The 18384-nt window shown below is 36.4% G+C and overlaps 1 protein-coding gene across 5 annotated transcripts in view; it reads right to left on the minus strand.

Annotated features, from left to right (window-relative positions):
* FBXL17 (F-box and leucine rich repeat protein 17) overlaps positions 1-18384 on the minus strand; it is a 472180-nt gene that overhangs the window by 314851 nt on the left and 138945 nt on the right. For all 5 annotated transcript variants that reach the window (XM_036846590.1, XM_036846589.1, XM_036846592.1 and 2 more), the window contains one exon: positions 16858-16965. In XM_036846590.1, coding sequence (XP_036702485.1) covers positions 16858-16965 — 108 coding nt within the window. The remainder of the gene's footprint in view (positions 1-16857; positions 16966-18384) is intronic.

Consider the following 18384-nt stretch of genomic DNA (forward strand, 5'->3'; position numbering starts at 1 on the left):
GGATTATAAAAAGACCTCAAATAGCTTCCAAATTTTGTTAAGACTCTGGAAAAGTAAAAAATGAAACAAAATCCTCAATTGTGCAGGTTGACTAAAGGGGATGAAGCAGCATAAGAGGACTCACAGTACCTTGGCAAAGGCAGCAGGAATGTTCCACTGTTTCAGACTAACGAGGATAATTTACGTGAAGCCAGTTGGAGGTGATAATTTTTGAAAAGAATAAAAACTTCTGTATCGTTAAATATGTTCAAATGTCAACTAGTACCTAAATTACTTCTTGCCAGCCCCGTGGATGTTGGCTTCCTTGGGACTGAGTTTCAAAGCAATCGGTTGTAATCTTTAGGGAGCAAAAGTCAAGGGTAAAGACAGGCTGCTGGGGCCGTAGATCAGCAACACACACTCACCTGCCAATCACCTGTCAGGCTGCCAAGATGGGGATCACGGGAGAGACCAAAAGCACAGGGAGACAGAGGGGTCAGAGAAAGGCATTTATAAGAAAGTGGGGAGAGCCACCTATTAAAGACAGGGAGGGAGATACAAGGAGAAAGGGAGGGGGCTATAGTACGGGTTGTGCACGGCAAGACCAAAAATAGTAGTAAAGAAACTGAGACTGCTGGGAATGGAAAGGGGCAGAGAGGGAATTTCTGTCCCTGAGCACAGGAAGGCTTCCGCACCTCGACAGGTTCTGTTATCTACATTTAGAGAAGAACTTGGTTGGACAAAGGAGAGAGCGAGGGGCATCCCTTCTGCTCATCAACTAGGCTGAACCTCAGTTTGGTTAAGGCTGGCACTCGAGTATGGAGAGAGTAATAAAAGCTAGATAAGTCACATTTAGGACATCAGGCAAATCCTTCCCAGCACCTCACAGAACTGAGACACTCAGGGTATAACTGAAAGCTTTTAAATAGCCTGAGAGCCTGGCAGAGACAATAAAAATTTCTAATTCTAACCATGAAAATAGGACTTCCAGGGTCTGGAATGCTTATCACATCCACAATTGCTACCACGTTAATTCTCCGGCTCCTTCTCTATGTGTTCTTTCCAACCACTGCCTTCTTAATCACAATGGGCTGCTGTCTCTTTGTTTTATTTCCAAATCCAAGGCCTGGTTGGTTCTGCCATTCTCCTACTGGATCTGACATCTTTCACCATTTTATTCATGCTGTTTTGCTTTCTAGGACACTTTACTCACTGCTTCTCTTCAGAGCTATCCCTTCTAACTCTTTCTTGCCACATAACCAGTCAGATAAATATTCCTTAAATAACTCTGATCATATCTCCCACCTTCTCTGAAACCTTCAGGAAACAAAAACATTTCAACTGCAGAAAGGAATCCCAGAGCTTGCGTATCAAGGCCGTTCACTGTCCATACCTACTACTCCCTGACATCTTAAGTTAAAATAGCTCAAATCTCTTTCTCCAAGCTTTGAGAAGTTATTCTCACTGTGCTCAGAGACCTGTATTCATTATTTAAAACTGAGCTCACTTCCTGATTACTTCAGAGACAGGAAAAATTAGTGAGTCTTAGAAATATAATAAACCTGCCTTAACACAAATTACTAACTAGGCAGCCCACAACAGAACTATGCCTTTTAGACAGAAATCGTCAATTGGCAACAGCTGCCAAGGGACCAGGGGAACAAACTTTCCTTCCTGCTACAGCTACTTGGGAGTCCCCTCTTTGTTTTCTCCATCTACTCACCTTCCCTTTCCCCTTCCCTTCCTCCTCCCCCACCAGCCCTCCCTGGGCTGTGCTGCTCAGGACCAAGCTCTCATTGCAAACATTTTACATCCAATCCTAATGCTTGAGCTGGTCCAAATCTGCATCTCTGGTGCAGTAGTTGTGGTGCGCTTTCATTCATTCATTCGTACTTATTTAAATGCTCCTGAGCACGTGGCTCTAACCTTGGCTGCACATTAGGATCATATGGGGAAACTTTTAAAAAACACTGATGACCGGGTCCCATCCTTAGAGGTTCTGATTTAACTGGCTTGGGGTAAGGCTAACCATTCCTATTACTGAAAAAGATACCCAGTTGATCCCGGCCTGGACAAGGAACCACTTCCCTAGTGCAGAGCAATTGATATTTAAATCCAGTTACTGAAAGTGTAAAAATAATTTAAAAAGCTCAGCCTCTTCAATCACTCAAAGAAGAACATAGAAGACTATTATTCATATAGTCAGTAACTATTTATTGGGCATCCATTATGTACCAGAAAATATTCCAGCTGCTAAAAATATAGCAGTGAACAAAACAGACAAACAAATCCCTGTCCATAGGGTACTTATATTCCTAGTTGGAAGGGGGCAGTAGAAACAATAAGTAAACAAATTGTATAGTATGTTAAAGGTGTTAAGTACTATAGAGAAAAAAATAAAGCAAGGCAAGGCAGATGGAAACCAGTGGGGGGAAGAAAGATGGAGTGTAATTTTAAATAAGCAGTCAAGAATGATCTCATTGAAAACATACATGGGCACAAGTTTGAAGGAGGTGAGGGAGCAAACAAAACCATGCTGATGCCTGGGACAAGAATTAGTGCAAAGGCCTTGAGTTGGGAACGGGTCTAGCGTTTTGGAGGATTAGTAAGGAGCCAGAGGTTCTGGAGCAGAGTGAACAGAAGGAAAACTAACTAGAGACATGGCCCAAGAGGGGAGCAAAGAACGGAAGACTGTATGAGGCCTTGTAGGCCAAAGTAAGGATTTTAGCTTCTGCTCTAAGGAATGTGGGAATTTGGTGGGTTTTAAGCAGGTATGTGACAGGATCTAAGTTACATTTTTAAATGATTATTCTAGCTTCTGTGTGAGTCTAGCTAGACTAGGAGCAATGGTAGAGGCAGAGAAGCTGTAACGAATTAATCTAGTCAAGCAACATCAGGGACTGCGCCACAGTGGAAGCAGCTGGAGGTAGTATAAAGTGATCAGATTCTGGATATATTTGAAATTAGAATCAACAGAATTTTTTGACAAATTAGTTACGGAGCACAAGAGAAAAATAAGAATCAGGGATAATTCCAAGGTTTTTTGGTTTGAGCAACTGGAAGGTATTACTGCAATTAACTAAGATGCTTCGGGGACAGGTAGGGAGAGACTTTGCTTTTGAATATACCATATCTGAGATGCCTGTTAGATACCCAAGGAGAGATGCCAAATAAATGTGGGCCTCATCAGCACACAGGTAGCACTTACACTTCTAAATTTAATATCTAAAAGTATTAATTACATATAAATGTGCTAAATTCATTAGGTTAGCTAGGTACAATCATACTAGCCTTTCAATTTATAGTGAGTAAAAAAAATTATTAATTAATTGATTACACTACTTTGTGGGCATACATACCCAGAGTAATAAAAAATAATACATAGTGGACTAGCATGATTCTAAAAAAAAAAAAGCATTAGCAGCAATATTGTCCCAAGCCACCTGGAGCAGTTACAAGGCTGGCTTCGTTTCCTGTCAAAGCATAATGCAGCCTTCACAGCTCTAGTACACATCCTCTGTAAAACCTCCCAGGATGCCCACCATCAGATTAAGAGACTCTGCCCTCTGTACACCCAACAATGTTGCTCATTCTCCCACCACGGCCTTAAACACACTGCTTTATAATTTAGTCTAATTAAGTCTATGTTTCTCCCACTAGAGTCTAAGGCAAGCTAATGCAGGTCAGTGACCATGTCTTACTCACTTTTGTGTCACCGGTGCTTCACACAGTACTAGGTGCATCAAACGAAATTATTAAATGCTGATTGCTGAATGAGTAAATTTGAAATCAAGAACAAAACATTAAAAATAATTTCATGTACCTAGGTTTCCGTAAACCAGGCCTCTGTTCTTTTAACTATACCGAATGCAGGATCTGCAGCTCTGAAGCTACGTGTTTCTAAAGGTGATATATCTGAACATAAACCTCACTAATACATAAGCATTAAATAATAAAAAACAACATTCTCACGCTACACAATTAAAGATCATTTTAGAACAAGAAGCATAATCAGTTCTCTATTTTCATGTTTGTTCTTAAAGTGAAGAACATTTGAACAGTCTCTGTAAGTTTTCAGAGTTTTGATGTGTGTGGCAGGAATTTTGAGTAGTTCACCAAAAATTTTAATCACTGTCCTCTGCTGCAGAAATGTGCATTTGTTAATTGGATTCCTGTTTTCTTCGTACACCAAATCAGAATGGATGCTCCGCTCCTCCTCTTCCACTCTGGCAGGCAGCACGGTCTCTAATTGACTTTTTTCTAGGACTTACTTTCCACCAAATCCCTTTCTTTTCTCCACAGAAGATTTCTAGAGCTCATAACAAACTACGAACAGCACTTAAAGGTAGCAGCACTAAGCAGCCCTGTCACTTTTTTACCTAGCAGGAGCTAAGAAAAAGAATTTCTCCCCGGTTAAAAAAATAAAACATTCATACTGTTTGACTTAAATAAGAAAAAAAAATCAAAGCTTAAATAAATTAAGGGTAAATTAAGTCAAATGTGAAGCAAGCAAGGAAAGATTACTTTGTCTAATTGGACTGGTTGTATACTTCTCTTTCATTTCCTCATACCAAATCCACAGATCTGTTTTTTTTAAACAGACAATTCATGGAAATTTGAACCCATTTCAGTCACCTGAATCCACATATCACACTTCAAAGTGTCAAAAGTTTAGGAAATATATTCCAAATAAAATTTTACGACCTTATTTTTAAAAGTAGTAAAATAACTGAAATGCCATTAGCCCAATACAAAAGCTTATCATATCTAAGCCAAGTGACCTGTACATTGACTTCTTGATATTATACTATTAAAGCCAAACAGCCAAATTATTCCATTCTTTATTTCTAAATGTATGAAACTGAAAAACAAAGAAACGACATTAATGATTTTTAATTAAAAATACTCTGGCATATATTGTCATTTTCCAGCATTCAAAAAATGTTACAGAAATGATATACCTACTCTCTAAAATGAAGTACCTTTTATTTCTTTCTTTCTGGTTTAGAATATGCAACTGATTTCTTTCTTTCTGGTTTAGAATATTCATCTCCACATGGAAAATCTCTTGGGCTTACACTCTCATTTCTGAGCCTTAGACTAAAGTCAAAGTTCAGAGTGAAAGGGGCCCAAAACTTAATTTCAGACATTAGTCTTGCTAATCTGTGACCAGGTACTGTTCACAGAGGAACAGCATGAGGCCCCTTCAGTAGGTACCTGCAGCTTCTCTCTGAGGCTTACCCCATAGGTCTGGAGCGCCCTGAGTCATTCAGGAAGAAAACAGCTAACCTAGGCATCCATTAGCAGCTTTCTCTTCTCTCAATCTCCAAGCCATTTTTATGAGAAGAAACATTCCAAAATGTATATATAACTCTGCCCCCCTACCCTCCCTCCTGAAGTCCCCAAACAAAGCCTCAAATACCCCTTCTAGTTGGAAGACAAGTCTGATATTAACAATCTAAAAATGAATCAATCAGATCACCCTTACTAGTGAGAAAGAAAAAAATCAGGATGCACGTTTGGAAAAAATCCTATTTCTTCCACAATCTTCATTTCTGGCATTGTACTTGATATTACGTAAGTGCAACAATCACCTATAATAATAAAAGAATGAACACTTTCCAGGTGAGAAAAATCTTAGAAAACTCAAACTTTTTAAAGAGCATGTAAGGATTTATACTCAAAATCCAAATCAGGTACTCTACAAACACTGAGTCAGGTCCCATCTGTTTTACTTAGTTTTACCTTTGTCCTACAAAAGCAGTTCTAAGAAGCAACAGCATTTGGTTTACAATGTATTTAAATTTGGAATTGACAAATCACACTCAATGTTAAGAGCTGGAAGTAAATGATCTAAAATTCTAGGTTAAGGACTATGCTATAGGCAGTATATCAGTTACCAATAAGAAACAGCACTCAGAAAGAAGGTCTTTACGAAGTTTTCCTTGATATTAAGTAACATAGAACATGAAACTACATTGTTATTATATAATGCAAATTTTTCAAAAATGAAGTGTAAAAATTATATAACTTTGATTTATATATTAAAGCACTACTTTCTGATACAAAGAACTAATTCTGTTCTCTCAACCAGTTTCTTCCATCTATGAGTTGAAAAGCTTCAACTAATTGAAATGAAATTTTAAATAACACTATCTAGTATACAGCTAACTTTAAATATCAAAATTTATGATTTACTTTAATATTATGTACTTTGGGTCACTTATACCTTCTCACATCAACAAAAAGCATGACCAAGATTTTTGAAAATTAAAAAATAAACAGAAGTACTGACTTGATAGCATGTTACTTTTTAATTGTCAGTCAAAACCATCCAAGATATAACTTAAATTAACTGGTAACTAATAATCGATAACTCAAATAACTAGTTCACAACAATTAACTTATTTAGTCAAATATTTTTCTTTACATTTGCCTCTGTGAATTGACATTATACATTACAGCACTGAGAAACATTTAAATTTTACTCTTTCTAGGGGCATGTATAAAAACTATTCTTTTATAATTAAGCACCTAGCCCTCTATCCTATTCTTGGGAATCACCACAGCCTTGTAGCTTCATTATTCCTAATTACCAAATAGCTAGCTTCCTCTACCTCTCTAGTTATAGCTTTTCTAGATCCAAGACCAAAGTATGGCTAGAGAGTGTCTAAGGAATGGTCAAGTCTAATTTAAATGTTATATTATGTGCAATTCTCTGCTTTGTGCTTGATGCCCATTGTTACAAGATTCTCTAAGGGGAAATAAATATCAGTTCTATTCTCTTAGATGTGCTCTCACATAAGAAACCCTGAATGACACAAAAAGGAATATGTATTAGGATCTAACCAGGAAAACAGAAACCACCATAAATTACACGAAGGGAATTTCATTAAGGAAAGTGGTTATTCTGATGAAGTAGAAGGTGAGAAGACAAACTGGAGAGACTAATGTAAGCCACAGATTTAGCAGCAGCAGGAGGCCACAAGCACCCTAAGGCTAGAGAGACAGAAAGAAGACTCAGTGTTCATGGCCACAGGCCTGGTCTTCCAATACAAGCTGGAGCTGCAGGAGGTCTGTCCAGGGCTGGAAACATGGAGGATATGAAGCTGTTGCCAGAAATGCTACCTGAGACAGACAGGGAGGTTGAGAAATACCAGACTGTCTCCTTCCCTTTGCCTTCCTGCCTCCCACTAAATGCAGCCTGCAGAGTGAAGCCCCCTATGATATAGAAGAGCATGCTTAGAGAGAAGAAAGGATGTGAGGGCAAACAGACCCAGGACCAGCACAAAGCAAAAGGAAAGAAAGGGGAAGGGGGAGCCAGATTCCAAAATGAAAAGAAGTAGTCAATCTAATGAGAGTTCATTGTCACAACCCAGAAAAGGGAATAACTGCCAGAGCATTCCCCACACCTTGTCTGAGAAACCCAGGGTGCTAATAAACTTTGTTTTCTCCTTTGAGCTAGATGAAAGCTGTAAAAGTATCCTGAGCTGCTTTCTGCTTTCTCAGGCACAGGGGTATTGTTTCATTTTTAAAGATCAAAAATTGATAGCCGGGCTTCCCTGGTGGCGCAGTGGTTGAGAATCTGCCTGCCAATGCAGGGGACACGGGTTCGAGCCCTGGTCTGGGAAGATCCCACGTGCCGCGGAGCAACTGGGCCCGTGAGCCACAACTACTGAGCCTGCGCGTCTGGAGCCTGTGCTCCGTAACAAGAGAGGCCGCGATAGTGAGAGGCCCGCGCACCGCGATGAAGAGTGGCCCCCGCTTGCCGCAACTAGAGAAAGCCCTGGCACAGAAACGAAGACCCAACATAGTAATCAATCAATCAATCAATCTTTAAAAAAAAATAAAAAGCCTGTGCCTTTAAAAACCATATTAAGATGGAAAAAAAAAAAATTGATAGCCAATTGCATGTTGAAAAGTACCTCTGATCAAAGATAATAACCAAGCATTTCCACTAATGAATATAACAGAGAAAGTTCCAGTGGGCACCTTTTTTCTTGGAAAAAAATGTTGATGGCCAATCATCCCACTGGGATACAATCAATTGAAAGGAAATCTACAGTAGGGGAAGCAGCTATGTTCCTGACGGTTTTGTAAGTACAATGTGATCAACAGCTTTTGTGTAAATACCTGTGATACCTCTGGGCTGGAGAGCAAACATACGAAGAGCTCAACTGCCTTTAGTCAATAGACGCTATTGGACTCTATTATTGGGCCAGTGTGACAGGAGAACAGGGAGCTCACAACCAAACTCTATTCCAAAAATTATTATGGAAAATAATGAGTAATATTATGTAGACCCAAATTCTGGTTAAATACTGAGGTTCCAAGATAAAATTTTAGAACACACCTCTGCTGTTACATAGATAACTTTTGACTAATAGAGAGTTACCATGGAAATGAATTCCCTGTTTTCAAAGAATGTGACTCCAATAAAGATGCAACATAATTTATCTTCCCCTCAGTATTCAGGAGCCCCTTAGGCCATCGTTATAAACACTGCACAATGTTAAACAAAATTGTAAAGAAAAATCTGATTATTTGGATTCTCTATGATTAATGATTGGCACAGTGTGGGTATGTACTGTGTTTGTGTATAAATGAATATATAATATGTACATATGCAGGCATTTCCCTGTGGCTAACAGGACCTGCCCAGGGGCAGTGAAAATAGTGTTTAAATAAGACAGTTGAATTAGTTGATAATAAAACACCATTAAATATTTTATAAATGTTCAAAACTATTAAGTGAATATAACTGTCAGTGTTTTAATCAATTGAATATGTTTTCAAATTAATTGGACTCTCTGTAATTCTCAGTAAATGTTTATTTTAAATTAATAAATGATAACTGAATCACTTTGCTGTACACCTGAAACTAACACATTGTAAATTAACTTTACTTCAATAAAAAAATTAATTAATAAATGAGATCTTACTTTCTTTCCCTCAGTAGTATATCTCCTCATTAAGTTTCATTATAACGTATTCTCATTAAGCCTCAGATCTGGTTTCTCTAATTCAGGTAGTCTATTCTGTCAATTTTGAGATGTGACCCCATCTGTGCCGGATATCACTATGCATTTATGTATAAACCACAAGATTGAATGAAGCAGATTCACACTGATCCTTAAATAAAAATTCTGTTACAACACAGTGTGAATGAATCTGAAAGTCAAAAAGAGCTTGAAAGCAGTGTCTCCTAATATCTTTCTTGAATAAAGACTGACCTCATGTGTTAGAGACCAGATAAATAAAGTTGAAATCCTTTTTTTACAGGAATACTGGCAACGAAAACCATAATTTACGAACAACAAGTGTGTGATAAAAATTCAAGGAGTGAACTGAGGATAACATAAGCAAAGTAAAATAATATTTAAAGTATAAAGCCAAGATCCAGGAAAGGCCCTTTCAAAAAAGAGAGCCAGCTTTCCTCATTTTATATTTATATATTTATAGTAGAGCCTGAAGCAACCATTTTATCAAAGGATAGAGGCAACAAAGAAACTCATTTGTTCATTTTACTTGTTAGGACTTTCACAAACTGAGTCATTTGAAAGATGAATTCATTTATTTTACTAGTGTCACATTGATACATACTGCTGTTGTAGTTGTGGAAATGAAAATGTAGCACAAATATACATTACAACTAGAGTAGGAGTAATAGAGTTATAAAATATAAAGAGAGTAGCCTCACTGAACAGATATTACTGACTTAACAGAATGAAAAAAAAATAAATGTGATAAATTGCCACAGCTTGCGTAGACATTGCCTATACTAATTTAGAAAAATAAAAATCAAAGTCACTAATTTGTGCAATAACAATAAGGTACAACATACCTCACACCGGTCAGAATGGCCATCGTTAAGAAGTCTACAAAGAACAAATGTTGGAGAGGGTGTGGAGAAGAGGGGACCCTCCTACACTGTTGGTGGGAATGTAAATTAGTACAACCACTATGGAGAACAGTATAGAGGTTCCTTAAAAAACTAAAAGTAGAGGTGCCATATGATCCAGCAATCCCACTCTTGGGCATATACCTGGACAAAAATGTAATTCAAAAAGATACATGCATCCCTATGTTCATAGCAGCACTATTCACAATAGCCAAGACTTGGAAACAACCTAAATGTCCAACAACAGATGAATGGATACAGAACATGTGGTGTATATATACAATGGAATATTACTCAGCCATAAAAAAAGAATGAAATAATAACATTTGCAGCAACATGGATGGACCTAGAGATTATCATACTAAGTAAAGTAAGTCAGAAAGAGAAAGATAAATACCATATGATATCACTTACAGATGGAATCTAAAATATGACACAAATGAACTTCTATGAAACAGAAACAGAATCACACACAAAGAGAAGAGACTTGTGGTTGCCAAGGGGGAGGTGGGGTGGGGAAGGGAAGGACTGGGAGTTTGGGGTTAGCAGATGCAAACTGTTATACATAGAATGGATCAACAACAAGGTCCTACTGTATAGCACACAGAACTATATTCAATATTGTGATAAACCATAATGGAAGAGAATATTTACAAAAAAGAATGTATATATATGTAAAACTGAATCACTTTGCTGTTCAGCAGAAATTAATGCAACAATGTAAATCCACTATATTTCAATAAAAAAATGAAAAAATAAGGTACAAAACTGTATTCCTCTGATTCAGTGTATTGGTATGGTAGGAATTTTTTTAATGATTTTATTAAAAATATTATTTTAGTTATTCAGTGTATTAAAGGGGAAAAAACAAAACAAAACCATGAAGAGCAGACAAACAGTTTTTAATCTTAACATTCAGCATTGGCACTCAGGTAGAAAGAAGGGTCATAAAGTTTTTAACTAAGATTTATTTTCATGAAAATTATTTTTCATTTTTATTTTAATAAAAGAATATGAATGGATTAGGACTAAAGAGTTATAAGAAGCTTTTATACATAATGATGAATATTTTTCTAATTAATTAATTAATTAATATATATTATTTTTCAAATGCTGCTTTAGTATGTGCCAAGCACTCTTCCTCTAAAACCCGAGAGATAGGTAGATGTTATTATTATCCTCATTTTACAGATGAGAAAACTGAGGCTAAGAGATTAGGTGATTTGCCCTAGGTCATACAAATAGCAGTCATCCTATTAGCTTTGATGACAGCAGTAAGCAGTTTGCTCTCCGTTGTGAACTTCAAAGAAAAAATCTATTTATGGATCACACCAGGCCTAGAGAATCAGCGCCTAAATTCTCAACACTTGATTTTTGGCTCAACTCTTAACTCCCGGAAAGCTAAAAAGAACCAAAAGCACAGTCACCCTACAAATACCTCTTCAGAGTCCTCACTGGTCATACTCACTAGGGAATACTTCAGAGCTGAATGAATTTAAGAACACACACTTGCCACATCTCAAAATATCACTCAAGTACCTATAATTAATCAGAAACAAATGAAATGATAATCTATAACTTAACAGCTATAACAACTCTAAAGTAGCAAAATAAAATGTTCTGCCTTTAGAATAAGACATTCTAAACTGATCAGTTGTTTGGAAATTTGAAAGACAAGAAAGTTCATCTTTCATTTCTAGTGTCTGAATAAACATGAAAAGGAAGATGAAAATTGAGTTAGCTGCATGAATGAACATTCTTTCACTTATGTTAAATTGACTGAAAAAAATCAATTTTGTTTTTCTTTAGAAAATATTTCGTATTTTCAGCCATAAGCACTTTTAAAATATGTGTTTTTTAAAAAGTTCTTTAATATGATATGGTCCAAGAAAATATCTGAACTTTGGGCATTTTTTTAGCTGTTACCTTCCAAAAAAAAAAATCTCTATTTAAAAACAAAAACAAACATACCCATATCTGACACATCCTAAAAATTCAGTTCATGTTTATAAACTGAAAAACTGAAGCAACAATAAGATCTAAGGTATCATCAGAATTAATATCATTGATTAAGATATCATCAGAATTAATATCATTAATTAATAAACACAACTTTTAAATTTATCAACAATCTTAAGTTATGACAAATATAAATTTTTATATAGCATATAATGAAAATGAACATTTTGTCAAAAATTCTTCACCATCATCCTTAATAGTCATATAAAATAGCATCTTCCTGACTACTGGTAGAAATCATTTGAACAGATCTAAGTCATTTCACAATGGATCTGTGGCATTAAACTCATGAACCCACAGCATTTCTGAGGTTTGCACTCCAACTACACGTAAAAATAACATGTCACTTTGACATTTCAGATTCTATTGGCTTATTTGTTCAACTGATTTTAAATTAATATTATATATTAATGTATATGATTATTAATTATTATCCTGAGCATTTTCCATGGTATTATGCATTCTCAAAAAGCATGCTATTGAGTAGTATGATTTTATCATGTTATATTAATAGCAACATTTTTAACTTTTTAACCCCTTAAAAGCTTTTCTATTATTATGGAAATTTTCAAATATAAACAAAAGTAATGAGAATAATATAATGAACAGCCCTGTCCTATAGCCCAGCTCAATTATCTATATTTTACCATTTTTGTCTCCTTTATTGGCCTATCCACTTTTTTTTTTCTTTTTATCCCTTTGTAATATTTTAATACAAATCCCTAACATTGTGTCATTTCACTAGTAAATACTCAAGTATGTATCTCTTACTGATAAAGTTTTTAAAATATATCAGATATTTGGTAGAATTCACCAGTGAAGCAATCTAGGCACAGAGTATCATTGGAGGGAAGGTTTTTAACAACAGACGTAATTTCTTTAGGAGATGTAGAGGTATTCAGGTTATCTATTTCTTCTTGAGTGAGCTTTGGAAGTTTGCATCTTTCAAATAAATTTTCCATTTCATCTAACTTGTTGAATTTAGAGGCATAAAGACGTCCATAATATTCGCTTGTTATCCTTTTAATATCTGGAGAATCTGTAGTTATGTTACTCCTCTGAGTCATGGTATTGGCAATTTCTCTCTCTCTCTCTTTTAAGTAGTCTGAATAGAGATTTATCGAGTTTATCAAAGAACCAGCTTTTGCTTTCATTAATTTTCTCTTTTCTTTTTGTTTTCCATTTCATTGATATCCACTTTGATCTTTATAATTTCCTTTCCTCTGCTTACTTTGAGTTTAATTTGCTTTTCTTTTTTCAAGTTTCATAAGGCAGAAGCTAAGGTCGTTGATTTGAGACCTTTTTTTTTTATACAGGTGTTTGGTGGTATTTAAAGTAAGTACTTTAGTAGCATCACACTAAATCTGATGTGTTGTGTTTTCATTCTCATTCAGTTCAAAATACTTTCTAATTTCTCTTTTGATTTCTTCTTTACTCATGGGTTATTTAGGACTGGATGAGCAAGGAAGGGAGAGCATACACCAATCTCTGGGGTTTTCTATGCAAGTTCTCTCCACTCTGGTACTCTGTCCTCTGAATTCTGGCTATCCTGGTCTCCCTGGACTTTCGGTTCCATCTCAACTCAGATAGTCTGCTGAGTTTTGCCTGGGTTATCCCTCTCTGTGCTACAAGCTGGAAACTCTTCCAACAAATTAGACGAAGGCAAGCATAGGGCTTCTCTTGTTTGTTTCTTATATCTCAGGGATCACTGTCCTTGGTTGTCTGATATCCAGTGTCTTGAAGACCATTGTTTCATATATTTTGTCAGTTTTTCTAGGTTGTTTCAGGGAAGAGAGTAAATCTGGTCCCCACTACTCCATCTTAACTGGAAGAAGAAATCCGGTTCTGTTTTGTTTTTTTTATAGATCATTGTAAACTCATGACTTTTATACATTTGTTTTAATCCATTTCAGCCATTTTCCTTTTTGATGCTCAAAGTATCCCAGCTTAGGCCAGTGAGAGGCACTTCATGTTGGCTTTTGGGTCCTTTGACATGTTCCTATTAGTCCTTAATGTGGCAAATGATATTTAGGCACTACAGTCTAGTCACTAGGGGTTAACTATACATTTGCATTTGCTGAACTTGTTTTTGAAAAGTGGGAAGGAGAGCAAAAGTACAAGATAGAAATATTTTACATTTATAAATAGGTACATGGCAGTGAAAAGAACACACCTGTGTTGGAGGAAGCTCAATTCTGCCGGATACAAGTCATTAACATTCTCAACTGTTAGAGACCTCAAAAGTTCTTATCATTGCTTCCAAACCCACTCCGGTAAAGCTGACTTTATCTTCTCAACCTGTGGGCATTCAGTCTTAGCTACTTCTGGACTCTCATTTACATAGTAAAGCTGACTTTATCTTCTCAACCTGTGGGCATTCAGTCTTAGCTACTTCTGGACTCTCATTTACATAGTCACAGCAGCTTAGAAGGAAGGCCTCTTACTTCAATATTGCTTGATATTAGCAGAATCTATCTGAAGACTAAGGGTGTGTCATCAATAAATAGAGTCCAGCCAAGGCTGAGAGCATCAAAGTAAAATTAAGTCCACGAGACCATAGTAATAGAATATCAATATTCTTCCATTTATTCCCAATCTTCTGTCTTCTTGCCCTTGATTTAACAATCTAAGATGTCACAAATCCCCAGTTTTCCCTTCTAACTTACTAAAGACTTGACATTCCTTAGTTTCAGTGACAGCCACTCACAGTCCCGTCCAGGCCAATGACTCAAATTCAGAGACTTGTCTGGCTGTAAGAAACTCTAGAGATAGATCACCTAATACAGGCACATCTCTTCATAGGAGGACACTAAGGCACAGGGATTTTATGGCACCTGCTTCTAGTAGCAAACTTAGAGCCAGAGACTTAGTAAAGTAATAACTTGGAGAGATTTTCTAAATCATATAAAATTAAATATATTTATACCAATAACTCTCAACACTCTGTATCCCATATCTCCCTAATCATTTATTTAAGAATTACATACCATGTTGATCATAAATTATTTAGAACTATATACCTTGATTATAATAAGGGTAACACAACTTTCTAGGAACACATATATTTACAAACATTTTGTGAATGTAAATTACATTTTGTATAATGTCTTAGTATAAAAACACTGTCAGAATGCAAATATTTTAACAAAGAAGCTTTTATTTTATTAAAACTTGAGTTCTACCCTTGGTTTTCAAGAGATAAGATAACTAAAATAGCTTTGCAAAAGTTATGCATGTTTAAAGTGCTATCTTGCCTTTACCTGAATCCATGAAACTAAGCAATCTTATGCCACAACCAGTCTTCTCATCAAAACAAACACTGTGCTGAGCAAGAAAGATGCTCCTAAAACGCTGTGGACCAGCTTTGATATGAATCCAGTAGATTCTGACTGCTAACAGGCCAAAACACCAATCCTGGTATATAATCTTCAGAATAATCTTCTCAGCAAATTAAGCCTTCCAAAGCTGACATTTGCTATCGCTGCTATTTTGTCACAGAAAATAATTCTGATCTTTTAAGTACCAGTGTACAATTTTTGGCCATCTCAAAATGCTCAGGGAAGCACTTACTGATCTAATAAGTCCTGTTTTGCCTTTAATGAGTACAATTTCAAGTGATCGTAAAAAGCCCACATACGGTCATTATAACACTTGTTGTGCACAATCTGTTCATCCAAAGGCATTTCTACTCTACACCATAAACAGCATTAGATGTGACTAGAAAAATATTCATCTACCAAAATGTTCAGGCCAAGGTTATAGAAAATGAATAAAAAATTATGGTTACATATGGTCTTGGTTACACTGAGATGTTTTGATAGAGCAATAAGAGAATAACGTGCCTATCCTCTCTGCTGGCTTTAGGTTCTGATCCTCAAAATATAATTAAAGCTGATCAGTCATTTAAGACACAGAACAACCACAGGCTCTGTTTCAGATACACTAGACTAGAACAGTGATTTGATTTTTTTTTTCAAAGTCTGCTCTGATTTTCCAGCAATTTAGATATTGTAGCACCTATTTTAATAATAGTAGCTAAAGTTTACTTAGCACTTACTGTGGTTTCAATACTGAGGCAAGCATCTTGCAAATATTACTTCAATTAATTCCCTGAAAAATACTTTGCTCACTTAGGTAATAAATGGCAGAGCCAAGATTCAAACACAAGCTGACAACAGAGCCCAGACTCCTATCCACTGGGCCTTATTGCCATAGTTCTAGGTAACTCGTAAACATTTGCTCTTTTCCTAGGAAGAAAGAAAAACATTATATCCCGCTAAACTGTAAGCTTGAAGAGACCTGACAAATTTCAGATAATACACACGTAAATTTTATAGTAGCCAGTTTTCTAAAGCATGTATATAAGAATTAGCTCCTAATTATTTTAGAACTCTGAAAAACAGCAGAGATGACACATTGAAAGGGAGAGATTACAAGGGAACTGGTATTTTCATTATTGCTAAAATATGAGATTTCATATATTTGGTATATAAATAAACTCTCTGAAATATAAAGTTAATTTTTGACATACATTCGCTTCTCTTTTCACGTTACATATTCAGCTTAATCATATGCACTGACCATATTCACTTCTTAAAAGCCAAATGCTCAGAAGATCTAATGATATGTGACCAGTGAACACTTTCATCAAAATATCTTCTAACACAATACATTAACATCTCAACATGTTCTATCATATATATATCAGTTTCTTTAATGTATATATTTCATAGTCATTAGCAAATGAAAAAGCAAAAAAGTTTCTTGTTTAAATGAATGTACCATTTCAGAAAGGATAGATTGTGTATTGTTGCCTTAAACTGATTTTAATTTTACCAAACACTACTTACACTTCTATAATGGTCTGAGTAGTCCTCATTCAAGTACGTATAACATTGCTAGGGCACTGATATGAATGATACTCGGAAAAACTAAGGAGACGTAGCCACGGTTCCTACCTTGGTTAGATGAATGACTCCTTTAGAAGTAACTGAACAACCCATGAAGCCAACGTACTGAAGTTCAGGACAGTGCTCAGCAAATGCTTTCACCGACTGATCTGTCACCTAGGGAAGAGACATGAAGAAAGTCAAGATGGCATTACAGTGAGTGAATTTAAGGATTTGGCTACTGCAAATTCCCTCTGCCTTAACCTTGCATCATTAATATTTCCCTTTCCAATGGATCATTTGAATCCATATACAGACAAGCTGCAATATGTCCTGTGGTTTTTTTTTTTTTAAATCCTCCCTCAACCCCACATCCCTTTCTATCACCCCACGTTTGTTTACTTCTTCACAGAAAATGTCTCAGAGATGTCAACACTATCTACCTCCACTTCTTCGCATCTCTCTCAATAGATATGTACATATTTTATTGACATACACTTCACAAACTATAAAATTCACCCCTTCAAAAGGAACAGTTCAGTGGTTTTTAGCATATTCACAAGTTGTACAACCATCACCAATATCTAATTCCAGAACATGTTCCTCACCCCAAGAAGAAACCCCACGCCCATTAGCAGTCACTCCCCTATTCCAACTCCGGCCTCCAGCCCCTGGCAACTTTCTGTCACTATGAATTTGCCTAGTCTGGACATCTTTTATAACTGAAATTGTACAACTGCTTCCTAAAGTGCAACAACAGTCTCTTTATAAGGTTTCTCCCTACAAGTGTTTCTTCCAGGAAATCTGGTTTTGCCCCTCACTGCTTCCAATTCCTCAGATTTGGATGGTGTGATGGTTAATTTTATGTGTCACCCTGACTACACCACGAGGCACCCAGATATTTGACTAAACATTATTCTGGGTATGTCTGTGAGGGTGTTTCTGGATGAGATTAACATTTAAAACAGTAGACTGTGTAAAGCAGATTGCCCTCCCCAAGGTGACCACTCAGCCTTATTCACATCCAATCCTTTGAAGGTCTGAATGGAACAAAAAGGTTGAGTGAAGGAAAATTTGCTCTCTCTCTCTCTCTTTCTCTCTCTCTGCCTTGTCTTCAAGTTGAGACGCCAGTTTCCTACCTTTAGACTCAAACTTGGACTGGAACTTATATCATCGGCTCTCCTGGTTCCTATGCATTCAGACTCAGACTAGAAGTACACCATCAGCTTTCCTTGGTCTCCAGATTGCTGATTTGGGGACTTCTCAGCCTCCATAGTTACATGAGCCAATTCCTTACAATAATCTCTTTTACAAACACACACACACACACACACACACACACACACCTCATACTAATTCTGATTCTCTGAAGAACCTTACCTAATGTAATACATATTAGAATCCCCTGAGTTTAGTAAAATCTCAGAGCCAAAAGGGGTGTGGCCCAAGAATCTGTATTTTTAACAAGCCCCTAAGTGACTCTTAGGGATGTGAAAACTTGAGGCCCCAGAGATGCAAAGAAGTTACACTGACAGCTTTTGGCATTTCTACATGGCCCTGCTTTAAACAAAGGGCAGACTGAAATTCCTTTTTTGT

This window comes from Balaenoptera musculus, chromosome 3 (genome assembly GCF_009873245.2).
Source record: "Balaenoptera musculus isolate JJ_BM4_2016_0621 chromosome 3, mBalMus1.pri.v3, whole genome shotgun sequence".
Classification (NCBI taxonomy): domain Eukaryota; kingdom Metazoa; phylum Chordata; class Mammalia; order Artiodactyla; family Balaenopteridae; genus Balaenoptera; species Balaenoptera musculus.